The sequence below is a fragment of the Ochotona princeps genome, chromosome X (assembly GCF_030435755.1).
Source record: "Ochotona princeps isolate mOchPri1 chromosome X, mOchPri1.hap1, whole genome shotgun sequence".
Taxonomy (NCBI): domain Eukaryota; kingdom Metazoa; phylum Chordata; class Mammalia; order Lagomorpha; family Ochotonidae; genus Ochotona; species Ochotona princeps.
Window position 1 is genome coordinate 4,297,320 of NC_080865.1, and position 20,777 is coordinate 4,318,096.

General features: G+C 42.2%; 2 protein-coding genes across 2 annotated transcripts in view; one reads left to right on the forward strand and one right to left on the reverse strand.

Moving 5' to 3' along the window:
* The window catches only part of FAAH2 (fatty acid amide hydrolase 2), a 60,460-nt gene extending 57,927 nt beyond the window's left edge, over positions 1 to 2,533 (reverse strand). The window contains exon 1 of the mRNA XM_004598280.4: positions 2,226 to 2,533. Coding sequence (XP_004598337.2) covers positions 2,226 to 2,417 — 192 coding nt within the window. The 5' untranslated portion in view covers positions 2,418 to 2,533. The remainder of the gene's footprint in view (positions 1 to 2,225) is intronic.
* An 8,676-nt stretch (positions 2,534 to 11,209) lies between these two features.
* SPIN2B (spindlin family member 2B) lies at positions 11,210 to 13,035 on the forward strand. The gene is made up of 2 exons (XM_004598281.3): positions 11,210 to 11,353; positions 12,087 to 13,035. Exon 2 carries the CDS (start codon positions 12,098 to 12,100, stop codon positions 12,872 to 12,874), a length of 777 nt encoding a protein of 258 aa, XP_004598338.1. The 5' UTR covers positions 11,210 to 11,353; positions 12,087 to 12,097; the 3' UTR covers positions 12,875 to 13,035.
* The last annotated feature ends 7,742 nt before the right edge of the window (positions 13,036 to 20,777 follow it).

The following is a 20,777-nucleotide window of genomic DNA, read 5'->3' on the forward strand; positions in this document are numbered from 1 at the left end:
AAATAAAAAATTAGTGCTCTAATGAAAATAAGTGTAAAAGACAGAAAATTGTAAAAATCAATTGTTCACATCAACATTATGAAAGGTAGAACCTATCTTTGTCTATGCCTGCAATGTCATAATGCACCTAAATAGCAGAATGTTAAGCCTGTAACTGTTACTGAAGGACTATACTTCTGTAATAATGTAGGGGAAATGGCTCATCGGCAAGGAGAAATGGGAGGGAAAGGGAGGGGTCTCTATACCTACAAAACTGTATCATGGAAAATAATTTTTAAAATTAACAAGTTAAAAAAAAGAAAGGCAGAACCTTAGAGACATTTAAAGAAAAATGACAGAAACAAAATTTTGTATTCTCTCATCTTGTCCTTTTCAGAATACTTTCATACAAACTATATCTGGATAACCTCTTCTCTTGGGCAAGGACAAACCGACTAATAATGGCTATAATTATAAAAATATGACAGTAATTATTAAAGTACTTTAATTAAAGTAATTAAAGACTTACATAGGAATATTGAGTCAGGCAGTGTTTCAATATCTTTACTTACATAAACTCTGTAAATTACATTCTATTATCAAGCAATTTTTCTTATAGAAAACTGAAGTCACAAAAGGTGAAGCAATGTTTCCAAGATCTCATAACTGAAAGTGAGAGAGGGAGGATTTCTGAAGCCCAATACTCTGTAGTCACTCCACAGTGCATCCTTGTAATCAATACATAATCAACTATTATTTGCCAGATGTTTGTCAAATATTATCTGAAAATGTGTGGCAAAGCTATGAAGGGAGAGACCACAATTTGAAATCTTGCTGGGGTCTGTGTGGTGGGCGTGGAGGATACAAAGGTGTGAAGAGTATTATTCCATTGCAGGCAGGGCTGCAAGGAATTTCCCCCTGCACGGCAGGACCCGGGGGATGTCTCTGCATCCACCCGAAGGCATTTCCACTTCCCTTTGCATGGACACCGGACAACCCCACTGAGTATTCTATAATCTATTTGGGCATCGTTTGCCTCTGCGGAGTTGGTGTTTACTACCAATGTGAGCTTGGAAGTTGATGTTGCTGATACCCTTTTAGCAAAAGGGCCTTTTATTATTGCTGTCTTGGCTGACCCCATTGACCATATGCTGATCAAGGGTGCTAAGTCCCCAGGTGCAGTGGGAATCTCTTCTTTCCCTCTTTCCTTGATCTTTAGGTCCTTCCCTCTATGATGCATTTCCTCCCTTCACTGATTCAAGACTAAATTGTAGAAGGAAGACTGTAGTAGGAATGTGTTACTGATTAATATAACTTCCTGACCTCAGGATTAGGGTGGCTGAGATCCTGCCTCAAGGTGAAACAAACGACAGAATTGTCCTTGGAAACACCCACTTGACCATGATGTAAAAGGTCTGTGCCCAGAGCTGTGACTGCTTCTGTATAAATAAGCTCTCTCTCTCTCCTCTTATCCTGCTTTATTTTTCAAAGAAATAAAACTTAAAAAAAAAGAAGTCCACCATTTTTCTGTATTTGTTCAAGTCTTTTGCCTGTTTCTTCATGCATAATATGAATACCTGCTATGTGACCGCGTCGGTGAATTACACGATGTGTAAGTATGCAGTTCAATTTTTGATGAGGACTAATGCACTAGACATATCAAAGCCGTACCTATTACTGTTCCATCAAGTGCTATTTTTAAAATAAACTTGAAAAAAAGATTTCTTGGACAGAAAGAAGCACATAGATCTGGAGCAGGAAACAGACAAACGGAGTGGAGAGGAGGAAGGCGAAGTTGTGGAGGAGTCAGACGGAATGACAGACTTTCCACAGCTGATAATAAGTTTGAGGGGGAAAAAAGAGACTTCCCATGATTGAGAATCGGTTTGAAAACTGTATCTGATATATCCTTGCACAATAATACATACAAACAAAAAGTGTATAGGAAGGATTATGAAGGGTGCCAGAATAACCCACCAGGTGCTCACAGCGAAAGGCCCGGGTTTAAATAAGCATACTACAATTCCCAGAAGTCTCCTCTTATCCCCAGTGAGCTCCTTTTCTGTTTAGTCTTGGTAGAGGGTGTAATTGACTTCCGCTGAATTTAACTATGTTACCACCATAACAATCATTACCGTGATTCCCGGAATTGGCCTAAAGCCTTGCACCCCCAAGCTGGTCTCCTCGCCTCCGCCTCTCCGCACCCCCTCCGCCTTCCTTTCAATCAGATCGCATTGTACGCTCACCTTTCTCTGTCTGATCAGCTTGGCCAACTGCACCCCCGAGAGAAGTAGCAATGGTTCAGTCACGGGACGGGTGGTCCTTGAGTCAAACTTAGGACTGCCTAGAGCTCGAGCTGCTCGGCCTACTAGGCCGATTAGAAAACCTACAGCCTGCAGAAGCAGCATCCGAACACGGGCTGTGAACCGAGATGCCATAGCCGTCTGGATTCCGCAAGGTCCTAGTGCTTGCGTGTTGCTTCACCCTGAGCAAATGAGGAAATAGACTAAGCAAAGAAGTGCTTAGGAATCCTTGAGTTTACAAGTCCGGAATTTACCCACAATTCCAGAGGAGCTTAATGTCGTCACCTGCTGTGCTATCAGCCACAGATGGGGGCGGAGCTGAAGCCTCCCCCGGCAGCTGCTTGAACACGACGTGACTTGTTAGTGCTGCTGTAACTCAACCCAGAAAGATGTAAGGAAGAACACTGGCTTTGGCATTCCCTAGCTCTGCTATTGTGTAGTCTCCATATTATGCAATATTTCACACTCTGTTCATATGAGAATCTGCAATAATCACATCTCGATCACAAAGTCATGATAAACTGTACATAATAAATCAGAGCAGTGTAACTTACGAAAATAATTTTAAAAATATGTGTTCATTTATTTTTATTGGAAAGTCAGATATATAAAGAGAAGGAGAGACAGAGGAAGTTCTTCCATCCCAAGAGTCACTCCCCAAGCGGCCAAAACAGCCGCAACCGAGCTGATCCGAAGCCAGCAGCCAGGAGTTTCTTTCCAGGTCTCCCACGCAGGTGCAGGGTCCCAAGGCTTTGGGCGGTCCTGGACTGCTTTCCCAGGCCACAGGCAGGGAGCTGGATGGGAAGCGGGACACAAACCGACGCCTATATGGGATCCCAGCAGTGCATGCTAGGCGAGGACTTTAGTCACTAGACTACCGCGCTGGGCCCGGTAATAATTTTTAATCCGTAGTCACTGTAATTTGTTTCAGTTGCGCCTGTGAAAAAAGTGTTGTAGGTTTACGTTTGCATGTAAAACTTCGATACATTAGACAAATAACTAAATAACAAGAGTATACATTTTATCCATGTGCATATTATTTAATCCTTATATGATTATCAAGGTGGTAGTGGTGAATGCCCAATTTGCATCATGCATCTCTCAAACTCCAGATATTTGAAATATGTCTTTTTTAACATCTTCTTACGATTGGTTCACATATGCTTCTAATTGAACATTCCAAAAACCTTTTTTTGTCCCAACCCTGCTGTTCTTTCAAGTCCCATAAGTGGCATTTTCACCTACATGGCTAGGTATGTCAAACATTTGAAAATAATTTCTTTTCTCTTATTCTCATGAATTATCACCAAGCCCAATCAATGACTACCTCTGCCATATCAGCCTAGCCGAGATCACACTGATATTTACATGGACTCCTAAAAATAATGTAGCTAATGAGCCTGTATTTAAGAAGCATTATTTTTAGATAAGCAAAATTGAGTGTATTATTCCCTACCAGGGATTCTGCAACAATTTCTCATTTTCCTCTGGTTAGATTTTTCATGTACTCGTTCATCCAGGAGCCGTGTGCCTCGTGTCTGAGCAGTCCTGCTCATATCGTTAGCTCTTTCCTAAGTTCTTGCTGCCTGAACTAGCTGAGAGGTCTCTCTCCCACCCATGTCTATGAATATTCTCTCCCAACTACTCCATTTGGTGTAAAGCAAGTATGTCTTACTGCAGAAACTCTCTCCAGAGTTCTCAACTAGATTTAATGCAACACTTTTATAACTATTCCCTACAGATAAACCAAATCACAGTATTTAAAAATCTTGAGTTTACATTTAAGGTTCTTGTGTATACTTCCCCAAGTAGGTATGAACTCCTTGAAGAACTGGATCACCTTAAATCATATTTTTACCATGAGGCCCCAACATAATTCGTGACGTAGTCAAAAGTGTAAGTTTGTAGGTGTAAGGTATGAGCTTATCAAAGGATGAATGTTAAAGGCTTTCTTTTTAAAGATAAAACTTTAAAAGACAGCTGGCATTTAAGACATTGAATAGGTACATTGGAAAAGTCGCCCCAGTACTATCCTTTGATCTGCCAATCTCTAGTGTCTACTGAAAGGTATCTTCACAGAATTTCTGCCTGATTAGGAACACATAGTAGAATGCAGGTTCATCATGATAGGCACATCTGACAAATCCAGTGAACATGGTTGATAGGATGGACTTATAATCTAGGTTCCATTGTAGTTGTCAGCAAAATCCATACCCGAGCAAATCTTCATCAGAAAACCCTTGTAAAAGTGAAAGCCTTCTCATTGCCTAACTTTTGCTTTTTCTAAATCATAGAAGACCAACATAACTGTCTGTTATATAAAGAATGCCCATGGATTGGATACTGACACAAGAAACCCGAATACAAATCTTAGACCCTTCATTTATTTTGCTTTAGAACTTATACAAATGTTCATCTCTGAGTACATTTTTTCATCTCTACAGTGGAATATCTCTGATATTATCAATATTAAATAATATATATAAAATCCAATTTCAGCATTTTGGGAAAAGAAACAGTATGCACTTAAAGATTTGAAGTCAATTACCTTCTGTCTCAAAGAGAAACAAGATTACTAGGTCATACTGTCAATGCATATGTTTGCAAAGGTATATAATCTCCCAGCTATGTAATTATGCCATTCATTTAGAAATCAAAGGATACTCAGGAATAATTTTTTACACCTACACATTCCAAAACCTTAATATACTCTATGGATCTTATGTCCTTAGTGTGTCTGCAACCTGTTCATTCCAAATGCTACTACTTTCAGTACTCATTTTCAAACTGGTGTTCTGCTATCTTCAACTTGTCCTCTTTCAAAGCAATTATGTGTCTAGTTTATATTTTTGGACTGACTTTTGTACCTTCATGAAATTGAATAAAATTCTCGTAGGTGAAAATTGATTTTCTGTGTGGACTAAATTCATACTTGATTTAAAGTAATAATGAACACTATTTTAAATATTTCATTTGTTTTATTGTAAATTATTTGCCTATGTTCAACATCTACTATTCTATTAATTTTTAAAACATTAATATTTAATATTTCTTAATGTGGTAAGGAAAGGAGCACCATTTTGTATGATTATGAATCATTTTGTCTGCCTTATTGTGAATTTCTTGGTTTTGTCCACCGTCTATTTTTCTATTAATTTTTAAAATATTTACCATTTCTTAATATGGTAAGGGAAATTAGCCTGTTTACTTGTGTCTTGTGTAATATCATCCTGACAGTAGTGTCCCCAGGCAAGCTTTCTTTAGAATGTGGATAAACAAATCTGTCACTGGGAGGAGACCTGATAGAGAAGCCTGGGAAATTCCTCTGTCCAGATGTGGTTTCTGCAAGTGAGCACAAGAATCAAGGCTGGGAGCAGCTCACACCAGGCCAGATTACAGTACCCACCAGCATATGTGTGGGTCAAGTCTAGGGGCAGGCCAGGCTGGGCAAGTTCATAACACCAAGTGGCAGATGTGAGAAACAGGATGCGGTGTAGGACAGGCCAGGTCAGGCTGAAATACCAGCCAGTTGACATTAGGGCCAAGACTGGGGGCTGGCTGGGCTGGGATGTGCTGCAGCATCGACCAGCATTTGCTGGAACTGGTGACAAAACGGGCCCAGCCAGGCTGTAGCACCTGCTGGCAGATACTGAGAGGAGTCAAAGCCATGCCATTCTGGGCCTCAGCACCCACCAATACATGTAAGACCAAGGGGTGAAGGTTGAGGCCAGTAGGGGCAGGGAGGACCCCCCTGCTGGGCCACTGTTCCCACTGGTGAGAGTGAGAACTGGGACCGGGGCCAAACCAGGATAGGCAGGGCTACAACACCCGTTGGCCTGCATGTGAGCAGGTTTAGGGGAAGAACCAGACTGGGCTGACTATCCACTAGTTCATGAGTGGGCCATAAGTGCAGGCTAGTTAGGCTTTGCTGTAGCATCAGCTGGCAAGTACTGAAACTATGGGCAAATCCTGTCAAGCTGGACTGCACAACCACTTGGAAAATCAAAGATCCCAGGACTGGGAGTGGGCCTTGCAGGGAAAATGTGGGCACCTCTCTAATGGGCTGCCACTCCCCCTGGTGAACATGAGAACCAGGGTGGGAGTGGGACTGGCTGAATAGGCAGTAGTACCTGTCAGCACAAGTGTGGGCTGGACAGTGGGGTCCTTTGGGCACACAGCACCCATTGGTGTGTACAAAACCAAATGTTACGCAGGACAGATTAGAACAGTCTGCTACACATACCAGCAGGAACCAGGGATGGGAATTGGCCTGGTGGGGGGTTATTGGGGATTGCTCCAAACAGGCTACGGTTCTCACTGGTATACATGAGGCCCAAGTGTATGGTGACAGGGTTGGGTTGGGCTGCAGCATCCATTGGTTGAGTGAGAGATGGGGCTGGAGACAGAACTGACCCAACAACTGCCAGCAACCCTGCTTACATAAGCTGATGTTGGTGACAGACTGAGCTGTACCCCATACTTCCTAACACACAGGAGTCAGGTCTGGGGTCACCTCAGATGAGGTTCCTCTGGACTTTCCCCTCTACTGAACCACTGGAATCAGAACTCCAACCACAGGGAGAATTACAGGATCTATGGTCTGACTGTGTAGTGCATATGTCAGAAATGTGCAGTGGACAGCATGCCCAGATGCACTTGGAGGATACGGCTGCCATTGGGGCCTGCAAAAGACATCTAGTACCATAGCAGAGGAAGGAGGGCAAAACAAATTGGTCAGCTACCCCAGCCATGCATTGACAGCAAACATCTGGACAAATTGAGACTCTAAGGGTGACTATGTCAGCCAGTGGACCTTGAAAGTATTTCTTCAGGCCCAGTGCGTGGCCTAGTGGCTAAAGTCCTCGCCTTGAATGCTCCAGGATCCTATATGGGTACTGGTTCTAATCCTGGGGGCCCCACTTCCCATCCAGCTCCCTGCTTGTAGGCTGGGAAAGCAGTTGAGGGTGGCCTAAGGCCTTGGGATCCTGAACCCGTGTGGGAGACCTGGAGGAAGTTCCTGACTCCTGGCTTTGGATTGGTACAGCACTGGCCATTGTAGTCACTTGGGGAGTGAATCATCAGACAGAAGAATTTCCTCTGTCTCTCCTCCGCTCTATATAAAAAAAGAATTCCAGTTCCAGCATCCAAAACAGGTGAAATGGAGTGAATGCTCCCAGACTCCCGTTAGCAGGCCAGCATCAATTGGCAAAGGGGCAGAGACCACAGACTGGGCTTTTGTAGAATACAATGCGAGGTCCAGTGCTGTGGGCTGCAGCCAAGAGCCCCGCAAGCTGAAAGCTTTCAAGGTGTATGACCATAGTGATACAGAAGCTCTGGGAACAGGAGCTAGGACCAGGGGACTGAGAGGTCTTGCAGGCCCTATCCCATCCTAGAAAGCCCAGTGGACCTTTACCTAGAGGTCCCTAGCTGTGCCCAGTCTGAAGATGTTGGTTTGTTTCATATAACTTAAATGTCTAATGATATTGGCTTGGAATACAATCTCTTGAAGTATACGTATACTTTGCCATTTAAGATATTGTTGATTGCAAATAAATTTCTCATAACTTGAAGTCAGAAATAGCACTCCAAGAATTGCATGGGGAAACAACTAACATATGGAATGGGACGACTCAAAGTATCCCAGTTCTGTGCTCTGTCAACTTCATTGTGAAAATTTTATACTCAGGCCAGTGGAATTCCTGCATATTGATCACTAAAGAGGAAAAGGAAATATCCTTTTATTACAGAAACTTTTTTCAGAAATTCTCCAGTAAATGCTCTGATGTTTAATTGGCTGGTATTAGGTAACACGTCCTACATTTAATCAAACACTTCGAAGAGAGATGGTATCACCATTAGATTAACCATGTAGCATAACATGAATGTTGGAACTCAGTAATTATTGCCACCAGCAGCACCTCTACCTTTTACCTGACTGTTCTGTTCTCCGTGGTGTTTTCCTTCTCTTCCTTCAAATGACACTAGAGTGGATTGAGCTTCATCCTCACATCTTCAGAATCTTTCACAGGAAATGAGAGATTTGTCTCATGCTTAGACGTGTATGCAAAATATCATTGTTCTTCATTGCTTCTGATTATATTGTGTGCCTATCCCGAAATCAACCATTACGGCAGAAATTCCATGCTCTGAAAGACAGGGCTTAACTTGTCGGAAGGAAAGTATTACGGCACTGTTGACCAAAGTGTAATTAGATGCTAAGCAGAAATTTGAATTTCTGTCAATTAAAATTCATCACATTTTGCAACTCAGCATCTATGTAAACTTTTCTTGCCTAAAGTGCACATTCCAAAAATATCTCCAATGTTTACATTCATCAAGTATTAGTGGATTGTGAATTGTTACTTTAGGTAGTAAAACACCATTGTAAGAGTAATGGCTATGCTAACTTTAAAGTAATAGGTTAGTCTATTAAACAAATTCAGTAGTACTTTCTGTGCCTTTTTGCTATCTGCCTTCTATTGTTCAACATATTTGTGAGATTCATCTATGTTGCATATAGTTGTAGTTTGTTCAAAACAGCCTCTTTGTTATATCCCAACATGTGAATTTATCACAATACATTCAGAATACTGCTAAAGCTAACGTGGGTGATTTTAACTTCGGAACAAACTTAAACATGTTTATAAACTTAGGCATAACTACAAAAATGAACACTTTTTCTCTTACTAGTATGAAGAGAGCAGTTCATGCATTCCACAGGTAGACTCCCAAGAAGACACATTTTTCAAAAAAAAAATTGTAAACCACCTTAGCAGTTATGATTGACATACTAAAAAATGTGGTTGCATACAATTTAAAGGACACACATATTTTATAATTAACAATAGGAATTTCAGTAGTAGGAAACTAAGCAACTCACAATAACTTCTCCATTTAAAAAGCGTAAATCCTGGGCAAAAAACAAACAAAACAAAACAAACAAAAAACTGTTTAAAGTTATCTAAACGCCAAGAAGACAGGGAAAATTTATTCGCCCAAATTAGAAGAAAGCAGGCTCATGGAAAAGTGCATTTGCTGGAATTTTCTTTCAGATAGAATTTTTCCCATGCTTATAGTAACTATTAGTGCACAGAGTATGACTACTTCTTGAATAATTTACTCAGGAGTTGGAGTTCAGGGCCTTAGAAAACTGGCTGCACTTTTGGTTGGAACTTCAAGGGATATACCAGGAGTAAAGATCAAGTATAACTAAAAATACTCTGGGAACAAAAAAAAAATCTAGAAACTGCTTTCAATAAAAAGTATTAACTTTCAATGTGCATGAGAACCACATCTGAACCTTTTATTTCTTACTCAATATGATTAGTGTTTTAAAGGGATTTCATATTTTGTTGAAAATAAGTATTGATCCTGTTTTTGCTTTTAGGAAATGTTTTCTTGTCTTTGCCTTAGTTACTTAGCATCTCCTGATTTGGAGAGCAAAAGTAATTATTTTTTTTTAAAGATTTATTTTTATTACAAAGTCAGACATACAGAGAAGAGGAGAGACAGAGAGGAAGATCCTCCGTCCGATGATTCACTCCCCAAGTGAGCGCAATGGCCGGAGCGCGCCGATCCGATGCCGGGAACCAAGAACCTCTTCCGGGTCTCCCACGCGGGTGCAGGATCCCAAAGCTTTGGGCCATCCTTGGCTGCCTTCCCAGGCCACAAGCAGGGAGCTGGATGGGAAGTGGAGCTGCGGGGACCAGAACCGGCGCCCATATGGGATCCGGGGGCGTTCAAAGCGAGGACTTCAGCAGCTAGGCTATGCCGCCGGGCCCAAGCAAAAGTAATTATTAAAAGACCTACTGTTTACAATGTTGTCCACTTGACTTTTATTCTACTTTGTTTTGTTCCACTTAAAATGTAAATAGATCAAATATTGATATGGAACAAAATTTTTACAAAATACAGACTAATTACAAATTTCCTAAGACATACTCAATATTCATTAATCGATTTGTAAAACTATCATTTCCTAATTACTTCTTACCAAGTTATTTCTCCAAGCATGTTTATTTACACAAACAGACTGAATCACCATTTACTGTGGAAATATTTCAAAAGTCTAGCAATGAGAGAAAGTTCAAATTGAGCATCACTATAAAATTCAAGTTTTATGAACTAGGACCTGTAAAATATGTGATAGGTACACAATAAATACTTGTCAAGTGAAAAGAGGAAGAATGATCTCAAAACTACCTACTATCCTGGGGAAACATGCTTTGGAAAAGGGCATGACATGAAACTGCATGAGAAAACCATGTAAGTTTTTTTTTTAAAGCACATGAAATTAGACAAATGGTTTGTGTGAAGCCATAAGAATGTTAGGTGGGATTGGAATTAATTCCTTTTTATCAATTTCTTGAGTTTTATGCATTGAACCCAGAGTAACTGCAATAAAGGAAAAAGAAACAGGCAAGGCAGCATAAAACAAAACTTTTGACCAAATGACCAGGACAAAGCAGATTATAAGAATTAGAGAGTGGACACTAGCACATTTCTTTCCCCCAACTCCAAATCATTTGAACTACCAGAAAAGGCGAATTTATGTATAAAGTAACTCCATAAAGGTACCAACACACAAAAAAATCGAATTCCTGGGAAAGCATATGGGGCAGGAAGGCTGAGAGGGAAAAATCAAGAGGCAGCCCCCAAATGGGAAACTGAAGGCACTGCAAGTAGCAGCATTGTGCACCAATGCAGACTTTGGATTAGTGAGGAGGCGGAGCCTGGGATAACCGCTCCTCCGGGGTGCAGGGCCGTGGTGGGCGAGAGGAGGGGGCGGTGGGGGAGGGGGCGGTGGGCGGGGGGCGCAGTAGTTGCCAGGAAGGGGAGGCCTCTCTCCTGGCAGGAAGCTGCGCTACGGAAAGAGGGAGGAGACTGCTGCTGAGGCAGCTGCGGGTGGAAGCCCGATGAGGCTGAGTGGCCTCTGCCGCCACCGTGTAGGCGGGGGTCACACTAGCCAAGCCCTAAGGACGCAGCCCTCCGGTTCGCCAGCTCGGACGTCCTCCTAGACCCGCTTCTCCCTTACGAGTCGTCTGCTGCGAGCTCTGGCAAGCATTCACTGGGTTAGTCGCCTGCCAATCCTCGCTCGCCACCAGGATCACAGCAGAGGCAGCAGCGCGGTATCTGGTTTGAGCACGTGAGGCCAGATATACCCAGCATCAAACGCCAGGCAGGAAAAAGCATTAGTGGGCGCCAGAAAGGAGAGGGGGGATGGGATGGAATCCTTCCGAAGATACGGGGGAGGGGAGAGGAAGGGGAGAGGTCGTTCTGTAATGGTGGGAGCAGCAGGAGTACAGTGGGTACCGGGAAAATTGGGTGGCGTTTAAGTGATCAGAAGAGTGAGAACAGGCAGCCAGAGGCTTGAAAGCGGTCTGTGTAGGCAGAGGGATGTGGACGACGGGCTGGACGACGCTCAAGGCAGGAAGGCAAACGCTACTGATGCAGGTAGTGGAGGGATAGGCACCTTGCAGAGAATCAGGATGGGGCGCCAGTGGCTGGAGGACAAGGGGGTGGCGGGAGGGGGACATGGGGGAGGAGCAGTAAGCTCTGAGCAAGAAAGAGGTGGCCCGCCCCCTTCTGCAGAATTCCTAATTCCAGCCAGCACTACCACTGAGTCCTTCCCTGCAGCCTAAAGGAGCATTTTAACAGGGAGAGCACTGCAGGCACACAGCCAGGATTTTCAGCATTGCTGACAGCCGCACGGGGGAAATTTAGCACCAGCAGAGTGCATAAGACATCGGCACGGTGAGAAGTCCAGCTTATGGCATATTGGCTCTTTCTCTATCCTATCTCCAGCTGCTGCAGGCATGAAGACTCCCTGTGCACAGGAGGCTGACAGGCAACCAAGCAGGGCAGCTGCAGGACGGGGCACAGGGCCTGCGAACATGACCAAGAAAAAAGCTTCCCAAAAGAAGCAGAGGGGCAGACCTTTGTCCCAACCCCGCAGGAACATTGTGGGCTGCAGAATTTCTCACGGATGGAAGGAAGGTGATGAGCCCATCACCCAGTGGAAAGGAACCGTTCTGGATCAGGTGCCTATCAATCCTTCCCTTTATCTGGTGAAATATGATGGAATTGACTGTGTCTATGGGTTGGAACTTCACAGAGATGAGAGAGTTTTGTCTCTCAAAATTCTTTCCGACAGGGTGGCATCATCCCAAGTTAGTGATGCCAACCTTGCCAATACAATCATAGGCAAAGCTGTGGAACATATGTTTGAGGGTGAGCATGGGACTAAGGATGAGTGGAGGGGGATGGTCTTGGCCCAAGCCCCTATCATGAAAGCTTGGTTTTATATCACCTATGAGAAAGATCCTGTCCTGTACATGTACCAGCTTCTAGATGATTACAAAGAAGGTGACCTCCGGATCATCCCCGAGTCCAGTGAGTGTCCTCCAGCAGACAGGGAGCCAGGAGGAGTTGTAGATGGGCTGATAGGGAAACATGTGGAATACACCAAAGAAGACGGCTCCAAAAGGATCGGCATGGTCATTCACCAAGTGGAAGCCAAGCCCTCTGTGTATTTCATCAAGTTTGATGATGATTTCCACATCTATGTCTATGATTTGGTGAAAAAGTCCTAACTGTCGGGGCACACTTGACCATATTTGTGGATGCAAACATAAAATTTATACTTTCGAGAAAAAACTTTTTTCAATGTACTGAGAGTTGATGGGTCCCTGATAACCCAGCATCTTTGCCAGCATAATTTTTGTTTTGTTCTAAAAAAACACAAATTTGTGTGGAATGACACGCTGTGTGTAAGCACTGTGTCCTGTTGAAAAGACTGGAGGATGGGACATGAAGGGAAGGAACAGCTGTCAATTAAGACTATGAATAAAGTTCAGCTCGTACCATAATCAGCCATCTAAAAATGGAATGGAGACTTCGCTAATCTGATCTGGAGAAGGGAGGGAGAGCAACCAGAGGTTGTCTGTGGGGGAAGGAAGGGGAGACATGATTGGCTAGGAAGAAATGGAGAAGGTCCAGGAAGGAGACGCTCCCTGAGTGGAGGGGTGTCCTATCGAGGGAAAACATTCAACTGATAAAGGGTAAAAGTAACAGGAGACACAGTGAGACCTTGAGGCTTAGAGGGCATCAGAAAAAATTGATTAGAAAAGGACACAAAAGGCATAGGAGAAGTCCAGGATGGGGTTGGTAGGAAGATGGCAGAGCTAGGTTTGGAAAGGACCTGAGGTGTCCATGGTATTCAAGAGGAGGGTCTTTACAAGGTGGGAGGGGTTGATGAAGAAGGAATTTTGAGAAGACAGGGAGTGAGGATGGAAACAGACATGGAGAGTGGATGCCAAGAGGGATGGAACTATTCGGGAAAATGTTGGGACTTCTGGGAGAATCCACTTGGCCCTCTCTTGATAGGAGCACAAAGGAAACGGCAACTATCAACGAAGACCCAGTCAACTTAAGTAGGAGCCAGGTTTATATTGTAAGACTTTTCTTGTTTCAGGGATTTTGTGCTACCCAACTGAGCAGAACCCTAAAACTCAGCTTTAACATGCTTAACATGGTATCCCATAAAAAAGTTTGGACCTGAAGGTATTGGTTCATCTTCCCTACACTGGATAAAGGATACATGTGGAGAATGAATTAGTGGGGCTCTCAGAGCTTGAGATACATTGTCACCTTCTGGTTAAATGTGCTTTAACCAGAAACATGGGAATCAGCAGTCCCTTCCCTGTCCTTCCTCGTGCTGGAATATTCCATTTTACAGAAGAGACATATAAGAGGACTGAGCATTATGTCTCTCTCCAGGATGTGTGGAGTACTTGACTGTCCATTCTTCTTTTGGCAGCTGCCTGAAACCACCGGTGGTTCCAACCCATGCTCCACCACAGTGAGGTCCTCTGCCCCTGGAAGCCTCATTCTGGCTAGATCACAAAACCTGTGGATACTGGCCTGTCACACGTGTCTTCGGGCCAGTCTTGTCCACCAAAGTCATGGGGAGCTGTGATGGAAGTTTGTGCAGCTGTCTGTTTCCACGTGAGGTAGATGCCTTTGGCTGTCAGCCTGGGAGTTGCGACTTTGTATAACTTTTTCAGCTGTACAGTGCTACATGGTGGGGAGGGGGTGGAGTAGTAACTTAATAAAGTTCCTCAAAATTATGATGTTCAATCCACAGATCTGTGTTCTTCTCTGCCTCCTTTCCTTGACATTCCTCAGCACTTCTGAAATCACCTTAAAGTTCTCTCCTTGTTTTCTGTATCCTCACCCTTCAAGAAACTGTATCCTTATCCTAAAAAGTGCTGGCAGATCCTTGCTGCCCCTGTGCAGGAATGCCAGGAATTTCTAGGAGTGGCAAATCCAAGAGGTGAAAGAAGTTTACTGTACAAGTGCTCTTCACCATAGCCAGAATTATGGTTTGGTTTGGTTTAGTTTTTCACATATAACACAGTTTAGGTATCACCAATAGTTCTGAAATGTTCAAGGAATATTCAGGAGCCTTCTTTGGAGGTGAATTAACTAGAGAATAGCAGGTGGTCATTTCTGAGAGATGATGGGGATGAAGGAGAAGCAGGTAGCTTAAAGCCTGTGGTTTCTACAGTGGAATGTAGCTTTATACTATAGTTGTTGACTAGGCTTTTGTGTATTCATAGCAACTTGTACTATGGAGAATTGTGTCTTATTATATAAAAGGAGCAGTTTAGTTACTCTGAATAAATTTGTGTGGTACAAAAGAATGGAAAAAAATTCCTGCATACTGATTGCACAGTAGAATGATGCAAAATCAGATTTGTGTTGAAAAGTTAAATTCCAATAGAGCTGACATTCCAGAAGAGAAATGAAGTACCATTTTAATAAATGATCCTTTGTCATGGTTGGCCCTGAGGCATAACAGTTAAGCTTCCTCCTGCAGCAGTGGAATGCCATATAGTTCTTGACTCAAGTCCCTGCTGCTCCACTTCTGATCCAGCTCCCTGCTAATAGCCTGGTATAGCAGCAGATGATGGCTCAAGTTCTTGGGCCTCTTCACCCATGTGGGAGACCCATAAGTCCCTGGCTTCATACAAGCCAAGCTCCAGCCGTTGTGGTCATTTGGGTTGTGAACAAGCAGAGGGAAGATTCTGTCTCTGTCTCTCTCTGTGACTCTGTCTCTATCTCTCCCCATCTTTCTCAATCTCTCCCTGTAATTCCTGCCTTTCTAATAAATAAACCCTTAAACCTTTAAAAATATTTTGTCAGTTGTTTATATGTTAAATCTTTTGTCACAGTTTAAACTCATTATAAATTTTATGTAAATAAATGGCCAATATCCTCACTTTGAATGTATCACTTGTAACAGTTGAAGAGTAAAATTAGAGGAAATATTTCCTCTAGAAATTGGGACAGCTTAACTTAAAGCAAAAATATTCAGCTACTATAGGAAAGTTAGAAAATTATCTTAAAATTTGCAGTTCACTAAGTTCAGAAATCATCCAATACAAAACATGAAAAAAAGACAAAGTTGTAAACTTGGATAAAACACATAAAATAAGGGCCCGGCTTATGGCACAATAAATTTACCCCCTACGTACAACCTCGGTGTCCTATATGAACATTGATTTGATCCAACTTCCTGTTACTATGCCTGGGAAAGTATCAGAAGATGTCCCAGGTACTTAGACCCTTGCCACCTACGAAATTAGGCCCAGTGGATTTTGGGCTGCTGCCTTTGGCTGCCTGGTCCAACCCTTCTGTTGTGGTTAGTTGAGTATTGAACCAAGGAATGTATGATTTCTTTCTTTCTCTCTGTGTAACTCTGCCTTTTTAACAAGTAAATCTTTGAAAAAATTCATAAAATATAGTCTAAGAAAAAACAGACGAAAGAAGTTGGGCTAAAAACATGAACTATCGGGCCCGGCGGCGTGGCCTAGCGGCTAGAGTCCTCGCCCTGAACACGCCCCCGGATCCCATATGGGCGTCGGTTCTAATCCCGGCAGCTCCACTTCCCATCCAGCTCCCGGCTTGTGGCCTGGGAAAGCAGTCGAGGACGGCCCAAAAAGCCTTGGGTTCCTGTACCCGCGTGGGAGACCTGGAAGAGGTTCCAGGTTCCTGGCTTTGGATCGGCACAGCACCGGCCGTTGCGCTCACTTGGGGAGTGAATCGTCATCTGTCTCTCCTCCTCTCTGTATATCCGCCTTTCCAATAAAAATAAATAAATCTTTAAAAAAAAACCCAAAAAGCATGAACTATTGATACACAATAATGTATCACATATTCAGTAAAAATACTTTATCTAAATCTCATCTTCATTGTTTTACTCCATCTTTTTAATGATTCATATAGTCTCATACACTTTATTAGTTGTTACTTTCCAGAGTATAAACACATAAGATGAATAAACTATAAATACATCAATTTTTTCTTAAATTCTCTAATGTATTCCAAGTATGTAGAAATGTATCTGGTACATTTAAGTGCTCAACAATCTTTACTATTAATATCAGTATTCAGAAAAGTGCAAATTAATGTACCTTTATGTGTATAATGCCAACAACATGTGTGAAGTTTGAAACTATACACTGGCAACCAGGAAAACAAGTGAAAGATCATATGTCATTTGTGACAGGTTAAGTTCAAGATAAATATTTAGCTTTCTGTTAGGTTTAGAGATTGCTTATTTTCCCTATTTGACTTTTCTGCACTGCTAAAATAACTATGAATTTTGTTTTTCTGTACATCTGTAGAGCAAGATGCTCTTACAAAGGTACTGATGACACAGTAAAAAAAAAAACAAAAAAGGCAAATTTAACTTCTACCTTTGGAGTAAAATTAAACTGTCCCTTGATTCTGCTAAGAGAACTGCTTCACTTACTTGAAAGAGTGACAGAAAGTGCAAGAGACAGATCTTCCATGGGCTGATTCACTCTCCAAATGTCTGCCACAGCTGGAGATGGAGCAGGCTGAATCCATGATTCCAGAATTACATTCAGCTCACACTGGTGGCAGGAAGACGAGTACTTGCACTGTTATCTGTTGCATTAGTAGAAAGCTGGATTAGAAGCAGGAACTTAAACGAGCAGTCTGATGCAGACCTGATGTGGCAGCCCACTTCTGATCCCGTTATAATTTAGATAGTGATTCCTTCCATAGCAAAGTAGGTAATACTTAACTGCAGCATAAAAGAGGGTTTTGACAGTAAAAAGTCTTTGAAAAAAATTAGTATATGCTGCGAAAAAATTTGAGAGAAGATAGCATCCTTTCACGGTAAAGATCATCAAATCATGTGTGAAAGGAAGCAACCAACTTAGATTATGTGTTCAAGCCCACGGAGAACCTGATACAAGAATGTCTTGGAAAATCTGCCAATATCTGGCACCAGCAAAGGATGTCCACTCTAACCATTCCTCCAACAGAGTTTAGGAGTATATAGCCATAGTCCTAGCCAAGCAAGTAAGAAGAAAAATACAAGTAGGACAGAAGGAAGAAAATTTTGAGGATGACATAGTCTTACATGTGATTACATGTGATGGAACCACAAGTTAGTCTTAACTGTTTTTAAAGATTTATTTTTTTTATTGAAAAGGCAAATTTACAGAGAAGGGACTCCACAAATGGCTACAATGATTGGAGCTGAGCTGATTCGAAGCTAGCACCAGGAAATTCTTCCAGGTCTTCCACACAGAAGCAGAGTCCCAAGGCCTTGGGCCATCCTCCACTGCTTTCCAGACCATAAGCAGAGATCTGGATAGGCAGTGGAGCAGCTGGGACACGAACCAACACCCATATGGGATTCCAGCATGAGCAAGGGTAAGATTTCAGCCAATTGAGCCATCATGCCAGGCCTGATTCATGATTAGAAAATTCAGCAAATTTAGCATGATACTAAATTAACAAAGAAACACCAGTAAATGGAAGCTTGGAAACAACTTACCGGAACAATTCTAATTACAACTGCTACCAATAATGAAATGCCTTTGCATCAGTGTAGTCAAGGATGTGAAAAATTTCTAAAGTAAAAATTACATGCACTAAAGAAATAATTATAACAAGAAACAGGAGAGGGGCCCAGCATAGCATCCTAGTGGCTAAAGTCCTCGCCTTGCATGAGCTGGGATCCCATATGGGCGCTGGTTCTAATCCTGGCAACCCCGCTTCCCATCCAGCTCCCTGCTTGTGGCCTGGGAAGGCAGTCAAGGACGGCCCAAAGCCTGGGGACCCTGCACCTGCATGGGAGACCCAGAAGCAGCTCCTGGCTGCTGGCTTCGGATTGGCTCAGGTCTAGCCATTGTGGCTGCTTGAGGAGTGAACCTGCAGGTGGAAGATCTTTCTCTCTGTATCTCCTTCTCTCTGTAAATCTGACTTTCCAATAAAAATGAATAAATCTTACAAAACAGGAGGCTGGAAAGATCTTATATTATCAAAATAGCCATATTGCCCAAAGTGCTTTACAAATTTAAGGTAATCCCCATCAAAATGAGAATAGCATTTGCCCCAGAATTAGGAAAGACACTCTTAAAATTCTCTAGCAAACACAAAATGCTTGAATAACTAACAATAAAGATAAAACAGAAGTTAACACTGTTGCAGATTTAAATATGGCCTATTACAGTCATACAATATGCTACTGACAATACACAAGAAAGCAATGCTCCACAGTAGAAACCACAGAAATACATTTACACATCTAAAACTTATCTTTGGCAAATGTGGTTTCAACAAAAATTCCTTTTAAAATGCCCTTGAGATTTTCATATGCAGAAGTTATAAGACCCTTACCTCACATTCTATAGAAACTCAGCTCAAAATGGATGAAAGTTTAAATATAAGCTAATAAACTTAAACTAGTAGATGAGAGGATGCCAAATTGTTGAACAGGAAAAAGTACATTCTGACCATGGGAAGATACCAGATGTTGAAGGAACTGCATTCCAATGGGTTGAATGAGAGGATATTTCAGTGGAAAAGCTAAAGAAATGAGACCCTGTAGAACAGCAACTGTACAATTGTGGGGAGCCATGCAGTTGGGTCGGATGGCATGAGTGAGAGATGAGCACCACTCCCGGTTAGCAAGGCTATGAGGAGTTTCTGGAAGCGAGGCAAGGCCTGGCAGAATGTCTCTGCTCACCTCATTGCTGCCTCACCCCATTGTATGGACACTCAATCACCTCTCTGATGTTTCATAGAATTCTCCTGAGGGTGTTGTTGTTGTTTTTCTGCTAATGTGAAGTGATTTCTGTAACTGATATGACACCTCAAATTGATCAATCATGTTATGATAAAAACATCTTTAGCGACATAAGGCTATGACACACAGCTAAAAGTGTACAATAGTACAGTTGAGCCCACAATGTCTCCAAACATCCTGTTATGTGCTAACTTTTGTCCTGGAATTTGCCCTAGTAAAAGTAATGTTTTTCTTAAGAAATGGCTTGATAATATCTTGGAACTGATGGCAATCATGGAGGTACAAAGAGTTTGTTTATCATGCGCCTTGAACTGTTACAACACATGATGACACATTTTAGTTTCTCACCACAGAAAGCAAAAGTATATGGGGCATCTTCTAAAGGGAAACAAATGTGAATCCCCTCAAAATGGCTTAAAATCTCTATCTTATATTGGCGCTTATGTTTAGGGAAAGAAAACAGTTTATAAAGATAAAAGGAAGTTTCTTGTAAAGGCCTCTGTTTGTAGATTGGCTGAGCTGCCTTGATCCCTTTCACTGCCCTTTAACAAAAAAAAACAAAAAACAATTGAATCAGCACTAGGTGAAGGTGACGGTAATTAATGCATGACTTGATTATAAGATTTAGCAAAGAATCTATGCTATATGCTTTTATAAAATCCTTTTATGATCTTTTCATTCTATACTCTTAGTATTCTAAGCAATATTGGTTTGTTTGTGTTTAGTAAAAATTGATTTTAAGTATAAGTAAATCATTTGTCACTATATAACCACATGCACTGCCAACCATGGAGTTCCTGGCTTCAGCCAGGTGACTACAGGTTTCAATGAATAATGATTGTTAAAAATGTTTTCCTTAGGATTGTTTTTTGTATTCTCTTAACCATGAAGTAAAAATGAAGCAATTGGATATTGTGCAAAAGTTTGTGATGATTTGTGTATAAATAAAGAAGACAGCTTTTCTGAATTGTCCATTATGAGCATCATGTCATAGTGGTCCACGTCTTATCTCTTCTTCTTATCGTCTCGCCGATCCACGCATCCTTTGCAAGCTCTCAGTCAGCCGGAGCTGGTCTCTGGCGTACAATCACACAACAGCTGTTAGGATACAACCAGAAACTCATGGCCAGTAGAGATGCCATCTTCTCAGACTTAGGTGAGAGGAATCTTCAGCAGCCCCTGTGCCACTGGTGCCACATTGCCATGGTCCTCACCGACTGAGTCCAAACTGAAGACAGGGTGTATGCTGCTAACCCAGTCCTATCAAGGGTGAACACTTCAATGTTCTCCCAAGGGGAGAATGTTCTCCCCAATGTTCTCCCCAAGGTGGGGAAAGGTTTCCACTAAGGCACCCAACAACCAGT

Coding starts and splice junctions, on each gene's coding strand:
- SPIN2B (XM_004598281.3), top strand. CDS start 12,098: ATGAAGACTCCCTGTGCACAGGAGGCTGACAGGCAACCAAGCAGGGCA.